The sequence below is a fragment of the Arvicola amphibius genome, chromosome 18, assembly GCF_903992535.2.
Source record: "Arvicola amphibius chromosome 18, mArvAmp1.2, whole genome shotgun sequence".
In the NCBI taxonomy this organism is placed as follows: Eukaryota; Metazoa; Chordata; class Mammalia; order Rodentia; family Cricetidae; genus Arvicola; species Arvicola amphibius.
In genome coordinates, this window is record NC_052064.1 from 21,856,266 (window position 1) to 21,876,125 (window position 19,860).

The 19,860-nt window shown below is 37.6% G+C and overlaps 1 protein-coding gene across 3 annotated transcripts in view; it reads left to right on the forward strand.

Annotated features, from left to right (window-relative positions):
• LOC119803842 (zinc finger protein 431-like) overlaps window positions 1-19,000 on the forward strand; it is a 77,719-nt gene extending 58,719 nt beyond the window's left edge. Inside the window, exons 1-5 of one of the 3 annotated variants that reach the window (XM_042054281.1) lie at window positions 7,259-7,367; window positions 13,777-13,835; window positions 14,593-14,719; window positions 14,920-14,980; window positions 16,107-19,000. In XM_042054281.1, the coding sequence (XP_041910215.1) occupies window positions 14,686-14,719; window positions 14,920-14,980; window positions 16,107-17,055 (1,044 nt within the window). In that variant the 5' untranslated portion in view covers window positions 7,259-7,367; window positions 13,777-13,835; window positions 14,593-14,685 and the 3' untranslated portion in view covers window positions 17,056-19,000. Of the gene's footprint in view, window positions 1-7,231; window positions 7,368-13,776; window positions 13,836-14,592; window positions 14,720-14,919; window positions 14,981-16,106 lie in introns of those variants that run through there. The other 2 variants (XM_042054282.1, XM_038315273.1) reach the window with 2 other exon arrangements.
• Window positions 19,001-19,860: the final 860 nt, after the last annotated feature.

Here is a 19,860-nt window from a genome sequence, read left to right on the forward strand (position 1 = left end):
AGTCTGAACCTGCTCATGCAATGTTCTCCCTTTCCTTAAGCATGCTCAGTCAACAAATCCACGTTAACGATAATCGCAATGTAAAAGCAGAGACATTTAGGGACGTTCTTACCTCAAAATCATGTAGGAACAAATGTAAATGAGACAGACGATGGGAAGAAATGCCTCTGGCATGTTCATACTGTACCAGAAGGTCTTGCTTTCAATTCAAGTGGATGACACTGTGAAAAGTCAATTATCAATCTTGATGCTTATTCTAAAAGATAACTTCACCAACACCATAATTTTCACAAACACAGAAGATAGAGAACACAAAACCAGAAAACTTCAAGGGAAAGTCACCTAACAGCCCTCTGTACAGTTCTGCTGGATGAACAGTTATGATGATCTCTATTCATCTCAGAAAAGCTGCTTTTGCTCTGAGCAGGGTGACTAGGCAGAAGGCCACAGCTACTACATAGTCTACAAACAAAAAAAAAATCACACAACCCAGGAAAACAAGAAATCTGAATAACATACAAGAAAAGGAGCCCTGGAGAATTGGAACAATATTACCTCTTAAATTCATTCCAAATATCTGCCACTGCTGCCCATAAAAGCATTTGCAAAAATAAATATACTCAAATATGCAAGCACATACCATTAATTCAATTCACTGGGAAAAACTGAACATTTGACAGGGGGTCACTGAAATTACTGAGCACAAGTGGGAAGTGTTAAGTCTGGAGCTTAGCCTTCAGCCCCTGGCATCCATCCCAGCCCACCCTGGCCTGGAAGTTACAATAGCCTGGACTCCAAATCCCAGCATGCCAGGTACAGATCCCCCTAGGAAGGGGTCATACCCACTCCCATAGTGTATTTATGTGGGATTCTAGAGGAGAAACACGTGGTTCTGGGTTTGCATGGGCTCACCCCGTCCTGTCTCCCAACATGTGCTCAGCCACCAGAGGGCGCGGTATTTAATAAAATGATGGGCATTTTGATTTGGTTTTATTTCACCTAATTGGACTTCCATGTGCTAGCAGAACTGCCCCTTCTAAGGATTTTTTCTTAGCAAGAAGGAAACACAGAACACAGAACAAACACTCTTAGGAGTTTATTAGAGGGGAGGTGCACAGGCCTGGGAAGTCAGTGTGCAGAGAGAGGGAGGAAGATGGCTCACCCAGCTTTTAAAAACTGCCTAGCACATGCAAATAGTGGGTTGGCATGGCTACAACATATGCAGGTGATGGGGCTCATGCAAGTGGGCAAGGGCTTAGCTGAGTCATACGTGGATAATGCAGGAGGGAGCCTTTAACATCCCCGATTGGCTGAGGGCTTGTCTGCCCCTGCATGACCCCTAGGACCTAGAACTATCAACCAGATATGGCTGAAATCATTACATTCACCACATAAGCAAGTGATGTGAAATGCCCATCATGAGCTGGACATTACTGGATCTATCAAGTTATAAAGTAGGACATTTACAGCTGCAGCCTGTTATCCAATGGAAGTGGTATATTAGAGATCAGGACCAAGTCGGTCCTGAAGACACAAGGAAGATAAGAAGAAATGGACAACTTCCAATGGTTTCTACTCCTGTTACAATGCCTTCTGCTGTCAAGCATATACCTATAGTCTATTCCCTATGATTGGTTGAATGAGAAACAGATGACTAGGCCCTGGCTGATGGTTCAATACATCATGCACGAACCACCCAGAATTAGGCAGCTGCAGGATTACAATCCCTGTCTGGGACAACCCTGAAAGATGCTTGTGAAAGAAAATGTTCACAGTGGGCAGAAATTCAAACAATAAACATTTTAATTTGGTTTATTTGGAAGGAGAAATGGTCTAATCTACAATTAGCATTGCACTGATTGATGAATTTTATTCAGTGGTTTGACTGAATGCTGAGGGATTAGTAAAAAGCACGATTAGAAAATTGGTGAGAGAAGACATCTGAGGAAGGAGAAAGTGAATAATCTCTGTAAATGGGAAAGGGGTATAAAGATCCTTGTATTCCATGTAAATGCTGATCAAAAGGTGAATTCAGCTGAGGAGGAGTTCAATACTCAAGTAGACAGGAGGACTTTTCATAATAGAAATACTACAGGAAGACCTTACCAGCCTAACACAGAAGAGGGAGAAAAATAATTTTAAACATAACCTAAAGAGGATAAAGGACAGATTTAAAGAGGAAATAAAAAGTTCACTTAAAGAAATAAAGGAAAAGGCAAACAAAAAATTGGAAGAAATCAACAACACTCTTAAAGAAAACCAAGAAAAAATAATCAGACACATGAAGCAAAGAGTTGAAACACTTCAAGACTTGAAAACTGAAATAAATGCAATAATAAAGAAAACACCAAAAAGGGGAATTCTAGAAATGGAAAATCCACTTAAACAAATAGGAACAACAGATGCACACATAACTAACCAAATAGAAGGGATGGAAAGAAGAATATCAGTATTTGAAGGTACAGAAAAAGAAATATATTCATTGGTCAAAGAAAATTTTAAATTCAACAAATTTTTAACACAAAACACTCGGGAAATTTGGAACATCGTGAAAAATTCAAACCTAGCACAGGGCATTGGTGGCGCAAGCCTTTGATCCCAGCACTTGGGAGGCAGGGACAGGTGGACCTTTGTGAGTTCGAGGCCAGCCTGGTCTACAGAGCTAGTTCTAGGACAGGCTCCAAAGCTACAGAGAAACCCTGTCTCGCGAAAAAAATTCAAACTTAAGAATAACAGGGAAAGAAGAAGGAAGACTTCTCCATCTCGAGGGCACAGAATACATATTCAGCAAAATCGTTGAAGAACACTTTTCCACCTAGAGAAGTACATCACTATGAAGGTAGAAGAAGCTCCACCTAGAGAAGTACATCACTATGAAGGTAGAAGAAGCTTACAGAACACCAAATAGACTGAAGCAAAAACAAGTCCCCTCACCATATAATAATCAAAATGCAGAGCATACAGAATAGAGAGAGAATATTGAGACCTGCAAAAGAAAAAGGCCAAGTCATATATGACGGCAGACCTATCAGAGTTACACCTGAATTCTTAATTGAAACCAGGAAACTCAGAAGGTCCTGGACAAATGTGCTGTAGACACTAAGAGACCATGGATAGAACACAGACAATTAGCCCCAGCAAATATTTAAATCACCATCGATGGAGAAAACATAATATTCCACGACAAACCCAGATTTAAACAATAATTATCCACAAATTCTAGCATAAAGAAAGAAATAGAAGAAAAACTCCAACTCAAGAAAGCTAATTGTACCCACAAAAACACAGGCAACAGATAACCCCTTATCAGCAAACCCCAAAGAAAGGAAACACAAGCACTACCACCAAAAATAACAGGAATTATCAATCACTGGTTTTATTTGTTTTTTTTTTTGTTTTTTTTTTTTTGTTGTTGTTTTTTTTTTGGTTTTTCGAGACAGGGTTTCTCTGTAGCTTTGGAGCCTGTCCTGGAACTAGCTCTTGTAGACCAGGCTGCTCTCGAATCAATCACTGGTTTTTAATATCTCCAAATATTATTGGACTCAATTCACCTATTAAAAGACACACACAGGCTAAGAGAATGGATACGAAAGCAGAATATATCATTCTGCTGTATATAAGAAACACACCTCAACCTCAAGGACAGACATTGCTTCAGAGTAAAGGGTTGGGAAAAGATTTTCAATAAAATGAACCTAAGAAACAAGCAGGTATAGCTATCCTAATATCTAACAAAATAGAGCCTTCAAACTGAAATCAATCAGAAGAGATGGGGAAGTACACTTCATGGTTATCACAGGAAAAAAATCCATCAATACTAAATCTCAACCCTGAACATCTATGCCCGAAAATACAAGAGAAAACACATATGTAAAAGAAACCGTGTTAAAGCTTAAATCACAGTCAAACCCTACACACTAATAGTAGGAGACTTCAACACCCCACTCTCTCCAGTGGCAAGGTCAACCACACAGAAACTTAACAGAGAAATAAGACAATTAACAGATGTCAGGACTCAAATTGCCTGAACAACCATCTACAGAACATTCCTCCCCATCACAAAAGAATATACATTCTTCTCAGCTCCTCATGGACCTTCTCTAAAATTGACCCCATACATGGTAATAAAGCAAACCTCAATAGACACAAAAAATTGTAATAACCACCTGTGTCTTATCAGATCACCACGTTTTAAAGTTAGAATTCAACAACAACACTACTCCCAGAACGTCTCCACCCATTGGAAAGTGAATAATGCTCAGCTGAATCAACAATGGGTCAAAGAAGAAAGAAGGAAAGACATGAAAGACTTTCTAGAATACAACGAAAATGAAGGCACAACATAGCCAAACCTATGGGACACTACGAAAGCAGTGCTGTGAAGAAAGGTCATAGCACTAAGTCCCTGCATAAAGAAAGTGGGGAAATCTCACACTAGTGAGTTAACAGCACACCTGAAAAATACAGAACAAAAGAAGCAGACTCACCCTGGATGAGTAGATGACAGGAAATAGTCAAATTTAGGAGTGAAGTCAATAAAATAGAAACAAGGAAAAGACTATAAAGAATCAATGTTAAAAAATAGCTGGTACTATGAGAAAAATCAAGAAGATAGACAAACCCTTATCCAAGTTAACCAAAAGGCAGAGAGAAAACATCCAAATTAACAAAATCATAAATGAAAAGGTGGGCAGAGCAAGAGACACTGAGAAAATCCAGAGAGTCATTTCTTCATACCTCAAAACCTGTATTCCACAAACTTGGAAAATGTAAAGTGAATGAACAATTTTTAGAATAGGTACCACATACCAACATCAAATCGAGACACAGTGAACAATTTAAATACACCTGTACCCTTCAAGTTAATAGAAGCAGACATCAACAGCCTTCCTTCAACGTCCCTCCAAAAAAAAAAAACAAAAAAAAACCCTGAACTTGATGGTTTCAGTGAAGAATTCTACCAGAACTTCAAAGAGGAAACAACTGTACTCCTCAAATTGTTACACAAATTAAAAACAGAAGGAACATTTCCATACAAACATATCCATTTTATGATGTTACAGTTACCGTGATACTAATCCCACACAAAGTATCAAAAAGGAGAATTACATACCAGTCTCCCTCATGATCATTAATGCAAAATTATCCAGTGAAATACTGACAAACTGGATCTAGGAATACACCAAAAAAATTATTCACCATGATGAAATTGGCTTCATCCTAGAGATGCAGAATGGTTTAACATATGAAAGTCTGGCAATGTAATCCACCATATAAATAAATTGAAAGAAAAAATATAATCATCTCATTAGATGCTGAGAAGCATTTGACAAAATTCAACACCCCTTCATGATAAAGGTCTTGGAGAGATCAGGGATACAATGAAGGTATCTTAACATAATAAAAGGAATAGACAGAAAGCCTACAGCAAACATCAAAAAAATGGGGAGAAACTCAAAATGATCCCACTAAGATCAGGAACAATACAAGCCTGTCCTCTGTCACCATACCTAGTAAACATAGTCCTTGAAGCTCTAGCTAGAGCAAAGAGAAAACAAAAGAAGATCATGGGAATCTAAACTGGAAAGGAAGAAGTCAAGCCAAAATATCCTGTACAGTAATGGAACTAGAGGTATCACCATGCCTAATATAAACCTGAATTATAGAGCTACAGGAATGAAAACAGATTGGTATTGGCATAAAAGTAGACAGGTTGACCAATGGAATTAAAGCAAAGACTCAGATATGAATCCACAGACTTATGAACACCTAATTTTTGACAAAGAAGCTAAAATTATACAATGGAAAAATGAAAGCATCTTGAACAAATGGTGCTGGCATAACTGGATATCAAAATGAAGAAAAATGCAAATAGATCCATATCCAGCCCAATGCACAAACTCAAGTCCAAATGGATTGAATACCTCAATACAGATCTGGCCACACTGAACATGGTAGAGGAGAAAGTGAGAAGTAGCCTTCAGAGCATGGGCATAGGAAACTACTCCCTAAATATAGTGTCAGTAGCATAGACACTAAGAGCACTGATCAGTAAATGGGACCTTCTGAAACTGAGAAGATTCTGTAATGCAAAGAACTCAGTCAATAAGATAAAAAGGCATCCCACTGAATGGGTAAAGATCTTCCCAACCCCACATCAGACAAAGGACTGATCTCCAAAATATATAACCTACTCAAGATATTAGACATCAAATTCCAAATATTCCAAATAAAGGTAGGATACAGATCTAAATAGAGAAATTTCAACAGCAGAATCTCAATGTCTAAAAGACACTTAAGGAAATGTTCAACATTCTTAGTAATCATGAAAATGTAAATCAAAAGGACTCTGAGATAGCATCTTACAATAGTCAGAATGGCTAAGATTAAAACCACCAGTGATAACTTATGTTCTTACATGACTTTGAGGTAAGAATGTCCCTAAGTATCTCTATTTTTACATTGTGATCATGTTCAGAAGTGGATTTGTTAACTGAGCATGCTTAAAAAAGGGAGAAGATACATGAGCAAGTTCAGACTCCCTAAGTAAAATCCCCATGCTTCCTTTGTTGAGGAAAAACACTGTTTTGAAAATAACTCCCATGCACTTTGTGCCTCCTGCAGGCAAGTATTTTTTCTCAATTCTTCTCTGTTGGCTGTTGAGATGTTGATTTTGGGTAGTCATACTGACTACCTCTGGGATTATCTAAAAATTGATTATACCTGAGAGAAAGATTTTACTTAAACGTTTTAAAATGGAAAAACCTCTATTAATCTGTATAATTTGAGATGACATGACCATCTTTAACTGCTTGGTGGCAGTGCACACTTTTAACACCATAACAATCATCTTTTTTTGTTACCTTAACTCTCTTTAGCTGTTAATACTCTGTGCACCATTCCCCGTGTGGGACAGGAAATTCCTGTCCCCACCTAGCACAGTGCACTGTGCAAGCCAGCTGGTCACGTCGTGTCCTGGACCGAAAAAGGCAAAGGTCCTGTGGAGTGCAGGATTCTGACAGCGTCTGTTTTTGTAGCCAGGGGCAAGTGCTATTGAAATGCATATCTCGACCAATCTAGAAAAGAGCTTTGACTGGGTTGGGGGAAATGGTCAGGAAGCACTCTGCTGTGTCTTTAAGCACACTACAGCCCTGTGGACAGTGTGCTTGTCACTCAGACTGCACTAGCCAATCAGGCCGTCCAGGTGACCTGCCAGTCATACGCAGTGCAGGGCTCTTCCGGGCAGACACGTTCAGACTCGGCTTTGCAGAGGAGCTGTCTTAAGTGGTTTCCTGTGCCGTGGTGAATTTGCCGCTGCTGGAAGTTGATGAACTGAGAGCTTTGGCGAGCTGAGAAACCACAACATGGTGAGCGGGGGAATGCTGTCTCCAGATGGGGAGGAGCAGAGGGTGAGGTGCGGGAGACAGCGTGGTGCGTCCTCCCGGGATCCGTGAGGGAAGCGGCCGCCAGATTCCCTGTGTTGTGAAGGCCAGTGCGGTCCTTGTTAATTCTTAGACCTTGCGACGGGCCTCTGAATAACTTTGCGCTTTGGTCTTAATCTGCTTAGAGAATTGGGAGCAGGGTGCTGCGTGTACAAACATCTTTCTTGTCAACTTCGATATGCCAAAGTCAGAGAGGCCTAGTTTCTCCAGTATCTTCTCGATATCAAGCACTTTGCATTTAACCTTACATACAATCTCCATTTATATTTAACTATGTGGAGGGTATCAAGGCAGCTCACCTGTTGGGTAGCGCTGCACTTCTAAGCTGCAACATAGAAGAGTTGAGATGATATGACCATCTTTAACTGCTTGGTGGCAGTGATATAAAGGATTGGCCAATGCCTTGTAAATAGTTAAGTCTCACAAAGTAGAATTTAGCTGAGGGAGGACTGACTCTAAAACACCCAGGAGATAAATGTATTTTAATCAGGGCTGTTAGAGATTAGGATGCTAGGGTACACATTGTTCAACTGGATTGTCCAGATATTTGGCTCCAATCCATTACAAAGAAGCCACCACTGATTTAAAACCAGACACCAGGCACATCACCATATCAAAAAACAACCTCTAACATGCTTTTAAAGGAGGCATGACAGGTTCCTAACCTTCTTTAAGCCTGATGCGGTATAAAGTTCCAGTTTTCTATTTGAGAAAAGCACAGTTCTTTCAGATGGGCAAAGACCCTGTGCTTTGGATGAGGAACAGGGTGTGCTCTAGAGGAGTGGAATAATGTATACTAAATACAAACTTTTTAAACTGGGGTCCTGTCTGCTGGGCTGGGAGGGAAAACTGGAAGGATTGTGCTGTTTGAGTCATTTGATCTCTGATTTTCCAGTAGAGGAGCTGCTAATATTGTGAGTCCCAGCTGGGTGGCCCTAGCCAATGAGAGATTCTGGGAAGCATTAGCAATCAAGAGTACTAGTGGAAGAAAAGGGTTAATTTGGCTTATATTGTCATATTGTTGTTCACTACTAAAGGATGTCAGGAAAGAGGGCAGGATTTCTTAATGGATTTTTGTACGTTAAACCATTCTTGCATCTCCGAGATGAAGCTGACTTCATCATGGTTGATGATTTTTTGATGTGTTCTTGGATTTGATTTGCTAGTATTTTATTGAGTATTTTTGTGTCTATGTTCATCAGTGAGATGGGTCTGTAATTCTCTTTCTTTGTTGAATCTTTGCGTGTTTTTGACATAGGGGTAACTGTATCATCATCAAAGGGGTTTGGCAATGTTTCTTCTGTTTCTATTCTGTGGAACCCTTTGAGGAGTATTGTTATTAGCTCTTAGTTCTGATGGAATTCTGCACTGACACTCCCTGGCCCTGGGCTTTTTTTGGTTGGAATGACTTCTCTTTCCTTGCAGGTTATAGGTTGATTTAAATTATTCATCTGGTCTTGATTTAATTTTGGTATGTGATACCTATTCAGAAAATTGTTCATTTCTTTTTTTTTCTCAAAATCATTGATTTACTGTAATACAAATAAGGAAACCTTAACATTGAAATACAAAGATTACAATATTGACCAAAGAATTTCTTCTTTACTACACAAAACATGACCCAGCAGTAAAAAAAAAAACCATTTTCCTTTTTCCAGTAAAACAAATGGTATAATTAGGGTTTTAAAATAATTTTGAATATAGCCCAACTATATTTACCTATTATCCAGTCAGAAAGTTTTATCATAATTTAGTGTATTGTTTGTATCTCCACTAACAAAATATTTAACCCCTAAAGCAGCAGTCATTTATAGCAACTCTGGTGCCAACGTCAAAGGGGAAAACTGGTTTAAAAAATTTTGCAAAAGCCATTCTGGACTATAAAACAACATATCACAGAAAGAGAATGAATACAAGTTTGTACTTTTATATATAAATACTCCAAGAAGTTTGTCAGTACTCAAATTCTTTTTATTGCTGTATTAGCAATGGATTTTTTGGGATATATTCTCAAGGGCTACATAAAAATAGATTCAAGGAACAGATTAAATTGAAGTCCTAGATTAATTGTTTCATTTAAAAAATTTTCTACAGTAAATTTCATGTTTATGTATGAAAAGTTATATAACCTTATCTGAAAATGTCATGAAGCATTTTTCTACACTATACTAAATGTTTTTCCCATGAGGGAAAAGTTAAAATATCTAAAATATATTAGATTAAGATTATAAGACTATTATAGATATTATGAACATGCAACTCTTTACAGAATTAACAGTATACAAAATGTATTTCTCAGTAGAGATCATAATGAGTTGGGGACAACCATCCTTTACAGCACATTATCAACTCACTTTAACCACAAGTGTGTCCTTGGTATGTGAGTACAAGAAACAGGTTCATTCCCTCCTCATCAAATCATCCACAGCTTTACTTAGAAGGTGAAGGGGTAGAAATGTGAAATATGTTACATGTATTTTATTTTTTTCTTTCAAACCACATCCCAAGCATGGCATAGCAGCCTGAAATTATAAAATACTTAACTGGGCTTTAGTTATCTATGCAGACTTGATGAATGTCAATTAAGTTCCCAAATTAGGACGTCAAATAACAAAACCAGCCATAAAGCAGGCTGAAAGCATTAAACATTTCATATATGATTTTTAAATCATTTAATTTCGATAGAACAATTTTATTCACAATATAATGTGACAGAAATTGCCACAGAAATGATATACTGATTCAATAAGGCTGCATGCAGCAGCAGCTTTGCATTTTTATAACTATTATTTGTTTATAAAAATAAAGCCTCTCCAGTCATGCCTACCACATTTTTAGGTTTGCAATGTAAGTTAGCAGGGAATACCACATAGTTCAATGAGAAAATGTCTTGTCATTTTGAATGTGGATTATCTGTCTGAAAAATGAAATATACTACTAAACCCTGAAACATGCATGTCTAGATTTACTTTTGTCCAGTTTCAGGCCATTTGCAATCACATTCTGTTTATATGACATCAAGAGGATCTGTCTGCGGCTGCGGTTGCAATGGTGGTAGCAACTGAAGCGGCTCCATTGGCTCCACCAAGTGTCCTGGATTTGTGGGTGGGGGAGGAGCCACAGTGTTCGTAGTTTCTACAATGTCTCCATTGTAAAAGAAAAACTGACACTGTGGAATGAATGTTTCAAGGAGAGATTGATGGATTATAGCGGTAGACAGAAACTCCCGAGTTTCAAAATCAGGCCTCATCAAAGTTGGCCAAAAACAGATGGATAAGTTGTCTGCTGTCATTAGGTTGATTTTATTTTGCTGACTAACCCTGTCCAGATGTGTTTAACCTTTTCAATTTTGTGGAGAACAGCTTTTTTATAGCATGTCTTTATTTCTTCCTTGACCCAGGGGTAGTTTAATAGAGCACTGTTCAATTTCCATGAGTTTTTAGGCTTTTTGTGGTTAGTGTTGTTGTTAACTGGTAACTTAAACCACAGTGATCTGATAAAACACAGGGGTTATTCCAAGTTTGTGTGTGTGTCAAGTGTTGCCTTGTTACCATGTTTGTGGTCCGTTTTAGAGCAGATACCACGAGGTGCTGAGAAGAAGGTATATTCTCTTGTGTTTGGGTGGAATATTCTGTAGATGTCTGTTGAGTCCATGTAAGTCAAGACATCTGTTAGTTGTCTTATTTCTCTGTTAAGTTTCTGTCTAATTGAACTGTCCATTGGGGAGAGTAGGTTGTTGAAGTCTCCTACTAGTAATATGTGGAATTTGATGTGCATTTTAAACTTTAGTAATGTTTCTTTTACATATGTGGGTGTTCTTATATTTGGGGCATAGATGTTCAGGATTGAGACTTCATCCTAATGGATTATTCCTGTTATGAGTATAAAGTGTCCTTCATCTATTCTGATTGTCTTTACTTTGGAGTCTATTTTGTTCACTATTAGGATACCTATACTTGTGTGTTGCTTAGGTCCATATGATTTGAAAAACTTTTCCCAACAGTTTACTCTTAGGCAATGTTTGTCTTCGAGATTTAGGTTTGTTTCTTTTATAAAGCAAAAGGATGGATCCTGCTTTTGTATCCATTCTCTAAGCTTGTGACATTTTATAGGTGAATTGGGTCTATTGATAGTAAGAGATGTAAATGACCAGTCTTTGTTAGTTCCTATTATGTTTCAGTAATAGTGTTTGTGTTTCCCTTCTTTGGTGTTTGCAGATATAAGGTTATCCATTACCTGTGTTTACAGTTAGCTTCCTTGGTTGGAGTTCTCCCTCTAGTACTTTCTGTTTGACTGGATTTGTGTGGATAAGTATTGTTTAAATCTGGTTATGTCATGGAATATCTTGTTTTCTTCATTGATGGTGGTTGAAAGCTTTGCTGTGTATAGAGGAGTCCATGGTCTCTTAGTGTCTTCAGCACATCTGTCCAGGACCTTCTTGCTTTCATAGATTCCATGAAGAATTTGGGTGTTATTCTGATAAGTCTGCTTTATATTGTACTTGACTATTATCCTTTGTAGCTCTTAATATTCTTTCTTCATTCTCTATGTTTTGCATTATACTCATTATATGTTGGGGGACTTTTTTTTGTCCAGTCTATCTGGTGTTCTCTAAGCTTCTTGTATCTTCATAGGTATATCCTTCTTTGGGTTGGAAAAGTTTAATTCTATGATTTTTTTGTTGTTGTTGTTGAATATATTTTCTGTTCCTTTGAGTTGGTGTTCTTCTCTTTCTTCTATCCCTATTATTTTTAGGTTTGGATTTTTTCATGGTGTCCCAGATTTCCAGGATGTTTTGTGTAAGGAATTTGACCAATGATTTGATTTCTGCTATAGTATCGTCAGTACCTGAGATTCTCTCTTCTATCTCTTGTATTCTGTTGGTTACACTTCCTGCTGTAGTTCCCGTTTGTTTACCCAGATTTTCCATATACAGAATTCCCTTCATTTGTGTTTTCTTCATTTCCTCTATTTCAGTCTTCAAGTCTTTTTTGAGGGGTGGGGGGTTGAGACAGGATTTCTCTGTAGCTCTGAAGCCTGTTCTGGAACTAGCTCTTGAAGACCAGGCTGGACTTGACCTCACAGAGTTCCACCTCCCTCTGCCTCCCAAGTACTGGCATTAAAGGCGTGCATGTCACCACCACCCAACCCCAGTCTTCAAGTCTTAAATTGTTTGCTTCACCTGTTTGAATTTTTTTCTTGATTTCCTGGGTTTCTTTGAGAGATTTATTGATGTCTTCCAATTTTTTGTTTGTGTTTTCCTCAATTTCTTTAAGGGAATTTTCATTTCCTCATCATCCTCACAAGGTTACATTGGAAATCATTTTCTTTTGCCTCTTCTGAGTTAGGATGATCAAATCTTCCTGTTGTGTGACCACTGGGTTCTGGTGTTACCATGTTGCTTTCTATGTTGTTGGATGAAATCTTTCATTGGCGCCTACCCATCTCATCCTTCCGTTGGTGCCAGCAGTGTCTTTGCCTCTTGGCCCAATCCTTAAAGTAGCTGTTTTTGTTTTTGAGACCTGTTCTTGGCCTACTCTGTGTTTCAGAGAGCCACACCTCTGAGGTCTGTCTTTGTCCTCTGTCTTGGCCTGCTCTTTTGGTCTGCTCTCCTGGGTCACTCTCTTGGTCCAGCCTGTGCAGCTCATTGAATGAACAATCTCCCACAAAAGATCATGTTTCTCTTTTTGGTGGGCTTTCAATTTCCTATGAACCTTTAGTAGGAAAGGCCTTTCTAGATGAAATTCCTTGTTGTATGTGATGAATCTCAATATCTTTAACTAATTTTCTGACTTTTATGTCTACTGTGTTGTGGTTGGAATTAATCAGCCAACTTCCCACTCATACTGAAATGCTTTTACCATCATTATAGGCTTGACCTGTAAATCACATAAGATATAGAAGAAACAGTTGCTGTTCAGTGCTAAGGAGTTTGGTAGCCTGCAGTTTGAATTGTTTTGTTTGCTTGTCTGAGTAACCTTTGTTGTGTGGCTCCAAATTCCTGAAAGCAAAGGGAGGGAGACTTCATTCATGGCTTTATTTGTTTTTATGTTTTTGGATGATAACCCTGGAACGTAGGCTTTTTACATGTCAAACACATGCTGCTGTGCTCAGCTTCCCACATATCTTGAATTTTAAATTTGATAGAGGGTTTCATTCTGATTCCCAGGATGCCATGTATTCATGTCATTAATACTGCCTGAGCATTCTGAGTCATTCTATTGCAGGTGCATGAACTTCTTTCTGCTTGTTGTGCTTGCTTTTAATTTTTCACTCAATGTGACTATTTTATGTGTCTCCATGGATATGCACCATATGGGTACCCGGTCATCAGAGTGATCAAAGCTTCTCAGAAATCCTGAACTTGGAATTATAAATAGTTGTGATCCCCATGTAAGTACTGACAATTCTGCCCACCTCTTTCCAAGAGCAGGAAGAGTTCAGTAGTACTCAGCCATATTTCCGGAACTGTGTCAATTTGTTATGCCCAACATTAATATTGCTAATGTTTTCATCTGTCCATTTGTAATTATTTTAAACATGAAGTGCCTTTCTATAAAATGTTTTTGGTATTACACTATTAAATTGGACACTTTAGCTGTCTGGAATATGAATACAGAACTGGAGTGAATGCATAATTCTTTGTAGTAACTTCAGTAAACATCTCTGAATTCTTTCATTCTGATTTGTTTCAGTGATTTTTGCAATGGAGATGGGGTCTTAATGTATACTTCCACCTGTCATGGATATGATTTCATAGACTTGGCTGGCATTCAACTCAGAGACAAATATACACACTTGTGCTTTCTGAGTGCTGTGCTTAAAGGCATGAGTTAATAACCCAGTTTGTCCACTGTATTTTTCTATTTTGCAATTAGTATTTCTTCAAACAATTTTCTCAGTGTACTATGTCCTGTTGATCTATTTCCTTGGCTGTCTCTATTAATAGACAGTTCTTTTTTAAGGTGATACCCTGTTCAAAGGGTACAGAAATGACAGAGGTGGCTCTCCTATTTCCTTCAAAAGTGACTGTCCGTGTCATGGAATATTAGTGTTGAACACCAGAATTTTATGACTATACTATCAGAGTACATATTTACAATGTTGTCACCATCATGCTTCTATTAAACACATGAATGAAATATTTTAGAAGGCAGTGACCTATGATGATTTGCATATCAACTTCACTCGGGAAGAGTGGGATTTGCTGGCTCCTTCCCAGAAGAATCTCTACAAAGATGTGATGCTGGAGACCTACAGGAACCTCGCTTCTGTAGGTAAAAATGAATTTCCTTCATGTTTCAAAATAAGGGGACAACTTTTTCTTGGTTAATAATGTTCTTCTGTAATTTGATTTAAAAATAATAAGAATGAGTTGAATAAAACAGTCATAGTTCTAAGGATCCCTTAAGATAACAGCTTAAATACTGCACAATTTTCAATAATATAACATATATTTTCTGGTATTATATTTTAGGATGCGTTTGGGAAGACCATAATACTAAAGAACATTGTCTATTTTCTAGAAGACTTGAAAGGTAATTTTCATGTGCAAGCTGATAACAATGTGCCTCTGATGAAGTTTTTGTGTCCTGAAAGTTTTAGTCTAAAGCAAAATAAAAAAGCACAGTTTTAAGTGCTCTAATGGTTATCAAATTCTTAACAAATCCATATTTCATATATGTGAGTGCATTTGAATGACATTTTTTAAAGAAAGAAGTCAGGAAAGCAAAGGCTAGAAAGATATCATCTTTTGAGATGAGAGCTTTGTTGTAGATCTGCAAATAAATCTTTCTTGCTACTCATAATACAAAAGGTATACACATTATAAAGATGATAAGTATATCTGCAAAACTTTGTACTAAACCAATAGCCCATAGTAACTCTTGTATTACTCATACACTTCTTGTGACTGTGCTGAGTTAAGTGAGAGAAGCAGTTCGAGTTGAGTCAAGTGGCAGTTGTTCTGCAGAAACCTTGCTGTCTATACCACAAGTCTGTGAGGAACAGCAAGTCAAACCCTGAGAATTCAATGTGGAAATCTTTTATTTGTTATTCTTCTTTACTATGTATACCATACATTATTCTTGATACAACTGTATTAGCATACGGATATAGACAGATATAACATACCACTCTCTGAGAACAATTAGATCACCAGTAGTCCCCATGTTGAGTAAACTTGTGGAATTTGATTCAAGTATACAAGTCATTGGTTTTCCACCATCATTGTTACTACAAGAACAAACTCAGACTGCAAAAAAGCCCTATGAGTTCTAGAACTGTGCTAATAATTCTGGGTGTCCTAGTTCACATAGCATATGTATGTGATATCATTCACAGTATAGGAGAATTCATGACTGTTAAAGCTCTGAGTTTATCCAGTTTTCTTCACATATGTGTAAAATATCATACAGAAAAGTTTCTGTGAAGGTAAAAAGGTAAGCCATAATAGAAAGGACTTGACCATTGGAGGTGTCTTCTGAGTTGGAAAACAGTGCCTAATTAAAGAGCAAAACATCAGTTTAGACACAGTTATAAAAAGTTAGTATCTGATTCCTCTTTATAATTGGAACATATTATAAAATTAATTCATATAAATGTATAGGGACAACAGTGTATTGAATGTGGTAAAGCTTTTATATGTGCCAATTATCCTTGCAGGATTGAAAGAATTCAAACTGGAGAGAAACTTTCAGTATATATTCAATGTGGTAAACCCTTGACATATGACAGTCAGCTTAAATGGAATGAAAGAACACACACTGGAGAGAAGCCCTATGAATGTAATCAGTGTGGTAAGGCCTTTGCAGTTTACAATAATCTTCAAATCCATAAAAGAATACATACTGGAGAGAAACCCTACGAATGTAATCAGTGTGGGAAGGCCTTTGCACAGTACAGTGCTCTTCAATGCCATAAAAGAACACACACTGGAGAGAAACCCTATGAATGTAATCAGTGTGGTAAGGCATTTGCAGCTCACAATAATCTTCAAACCCATAAAAGAACACATACTGGAGAGAAACCATATGAGTGTAATCAGTGTGGTAAGGCCTTTGCAGCTCAGACTAATCTTCAAAAGCATAAAAGAACACATACTGGAGAGAAACCCTACGAATGTAATCAGTGTGGTAAGACCTTTTCAGTTCATAGTACTCTTCAAAACCATAAAAGAACACATACTGGAGAGAAACCCTATGAATGTAATCACTGTGGGAAGGCCTTTGCACAGTACAGTGCTCTTCTCTGCCATAAAAGAACACACACTGGAGAAAAACCATATGCGTGTGATCAGTGCAGTAAGGCCTTTGCAGCTCACAGTAATCTTCAAAGCCATAAAGAAACACATACTGGAGAGAAACACTATGAATGTAATCACTGTGGGAAGGCCTTTGCACAATACAGTGGTCTTCAGCATCATAAAAAAACACATACTGGAAAGAAGCCCTATGAATGTAATCAGTGTGGTAAAGCATTTGCAGCTCACAGTACTCTTCAAACCCATAAAAGAAGACACACTGGAGAGAAACCTTATGAACGTAATGAGTGTGGTAAGGCATTTGCAGCTTCTGGTAATCTTAAAATGCATAAAAGATCTCACCCTAGATAGAAACACTTTGAATGTAATCAGTGTGGTAAGAGCTTTGCACAGCACAGTGATCTTCAAATGCATAAAAGAACATACAAAAGAGAGAAACCCCATGGGTGTATTCAGTGTGGTAAAGCCTTTGCAGATGACAGAAATCTTCCAAGGCTTAAAAACAGTATGAATGAAATCAGTGTGATAAAGCCTTTTCATGTCTTATTCATCTTAAAGTGCATAAATGTACACATATAGGAGAAAAACCATGGAGAGAATCTATGTGGTAAATCCTTTGTCACAACAATTTACAAATACATTAAATAAACAATCAAGGAAGGAAATTATAATTGTAATAAATGTCTTCAAAAACATGACAAAAATCATACTGCAGTGAAATTCTATAAATAAACTTTTTTGTGTAATCAATCTGAGAAAGCTTTTGCAAATTACAATAGTCTTTGTGTACCTGAAGAACAGCCTGAGGGCTTATTCTAAATTATTTTTCAAGATCGTAAGCAAATACACTTACAATCAAACAACTAACAGCATTCATTCTGTAGAAAAAATTTGATAGTGTCAATAATTCTGTTGAATATAATACCTTTTTTTGCACAAGCAAACTAATGGACAAAACGTAATTATTGAATTTATGCTGACCTGTGGGCAAGACAAAGAGCCAGTCAAAGAATCACACCGTGGTACTGAAATGACATCCAAAGGAAAACACTTTGTCCCTGAATCTTGAGCTAGTTATAGAGACAACATCACCCTGAAGACAGAGCCAAAAGCCAATGAAAGAAATACACTTTGGCTCTCAAACTAGAGCTAAAACACACTCTAGCCTTGTCCAACTGAGCACAAAGCCAACCACTCTCTGAGCACAAAATCCAGCCCATGTCTCAGCTTGTTCAACTCATGGATTGAGATCTGACCAGTTTCCACCTTCAAATTCTCCTTAGAAGAGATCTGGTTTTAAGAAGCCCTATATGAGCCATATGCTCATTCAGTTGGCAGCTGTCCTTTTCCACTGTGGCAGAGACAGTCACTCTCTTCCCTCCCAAATAAAGCTCTTGATTGTGATTTCTGTGAAGAACTTCTTTCACTGGAATGGATCAGAAACTCCCTAGTGGAGTTGAATTGAGATATAATTGATACTTCTACTTAGAAACTCATTTAACCCAGAGGAGCACAGCAGCAATGGACACCTCTTTTGAAGCACTCCGTTAGGGGGGTGGAGCAGATCAGTAACAGACATGTCTGCTTGGAAACTCTTAGAAGAATGGAACAGATCCCAGCTGTGATGGCTCTCTTTCAGAGAGGAACATTATTCCCTCATCTAGTGGGGTGCCCTTCTCTTCACAACTGTAGGTGTGTCCTGACTTCAGGCAGTAAGGGTACCTTTCCCTCCAGAACTGTAACTCTTGTGCTATGAATCTGAGTGATAATGAAACCCTTTTAGATTTTATACTTCTCTTCAATTGCAAGGCATAAGTAATTCACATGTGTAATCACTCCTTTTTGTTGTGATACCATCTCTATTTCAAATTATAAATGCATTTAATTTGGCCCTTGGTCCTCGAAGATAAAAGGATCACCATGAAAGTTCCATGGCAAAAATTGTCAGACATGGCACCTGAAGCAGGAGCTTAAGAAGTCACATCCTTAATCTCCTGCATAAAGCAGAAAGTAGGAACTGGAACTGGTGTATCGATGTAAATTCTCACAGCCTACTCTCAGTGACATATTTCCTTCAGCATGTTCTAAATCTTCCCAAATGATACCACCAACTTAGAAGGACTAATTTCTCTTACTTCAAGCTTAAATTTGCTTTCTCTTTCATGAACCAGTTCATGAAGAAAAACTCTGTAAGTGAGCTGTCAGATACCTCAACTCCTCATTTAGAGTGATAAATGCTTACAGGAGATATATGTTCATGAGTAAAAAACTGATTAAAACGTTGTTTTAATTGTAATTACGCAGTGCGTGTGTGTATGTGTGAATTCTGTATCTTGAGAAAATTAACACTTCTTGTAGCAGGAATTACAGGAAGCTGTTAAAAATTTGATCTTAGTCTTGGGAATAAACATTTCTTAGTCACCTCGCCATGACTCTAGTGCTATAAATGTTTTAAATTCTATTTAGGTCAGTTTTAAGTCTGCAATAGAAACAAACTCATAAAGAAGACATTCCTATTCATGAAAAAATTCTGTTAATGACATTAAACACCACGGATTTCTTTAGCATCAAGAAAAATTATTTTTCATCATAGCATTAAAGGAAGTAAATTGCATACCATGTTCATTCAAGACTGATGGAGGAGATCATTGTATTGTGGATTCTATTTTAAAATATTTGAGGGAGTCACTAAAGTGTGCTGTATGCATGGCAAATCCATTTAGCAAAGTTCATTTTGTAGACCTTATATTCCTTCTATGACGTTTGTACATATTCTGTTGTGTCTGTACCTAGTGGTAGGTATTTTTCTTCTGTAATGTATAGAATGGAGCCTCCATCATAAAATTTTCCTATTGGCTATGGAAACATCAGGCCATGTTTGAGCATGCGTTACACATAAGGGTGGTGGTTTGTGTTCCTGGGGTGATTTTCATGTTTTCACAAATTCCCTTGAGATTTTGTTGTTTGTTCATCTGACTTTGCATGTCAGTAATGATTCAGGGATACATTTGAACTCATGGTGCTCATTTGTCTTACGCTTCAGTACAAGTCCAAGGGTAGACGATGAACTCAAGCGTGCTGTGTTTTCGAAAGAATTTAACAATGTTAATAATTAAACGACTAATAAAAGAAATTATAAGAAATATTAAATACCTC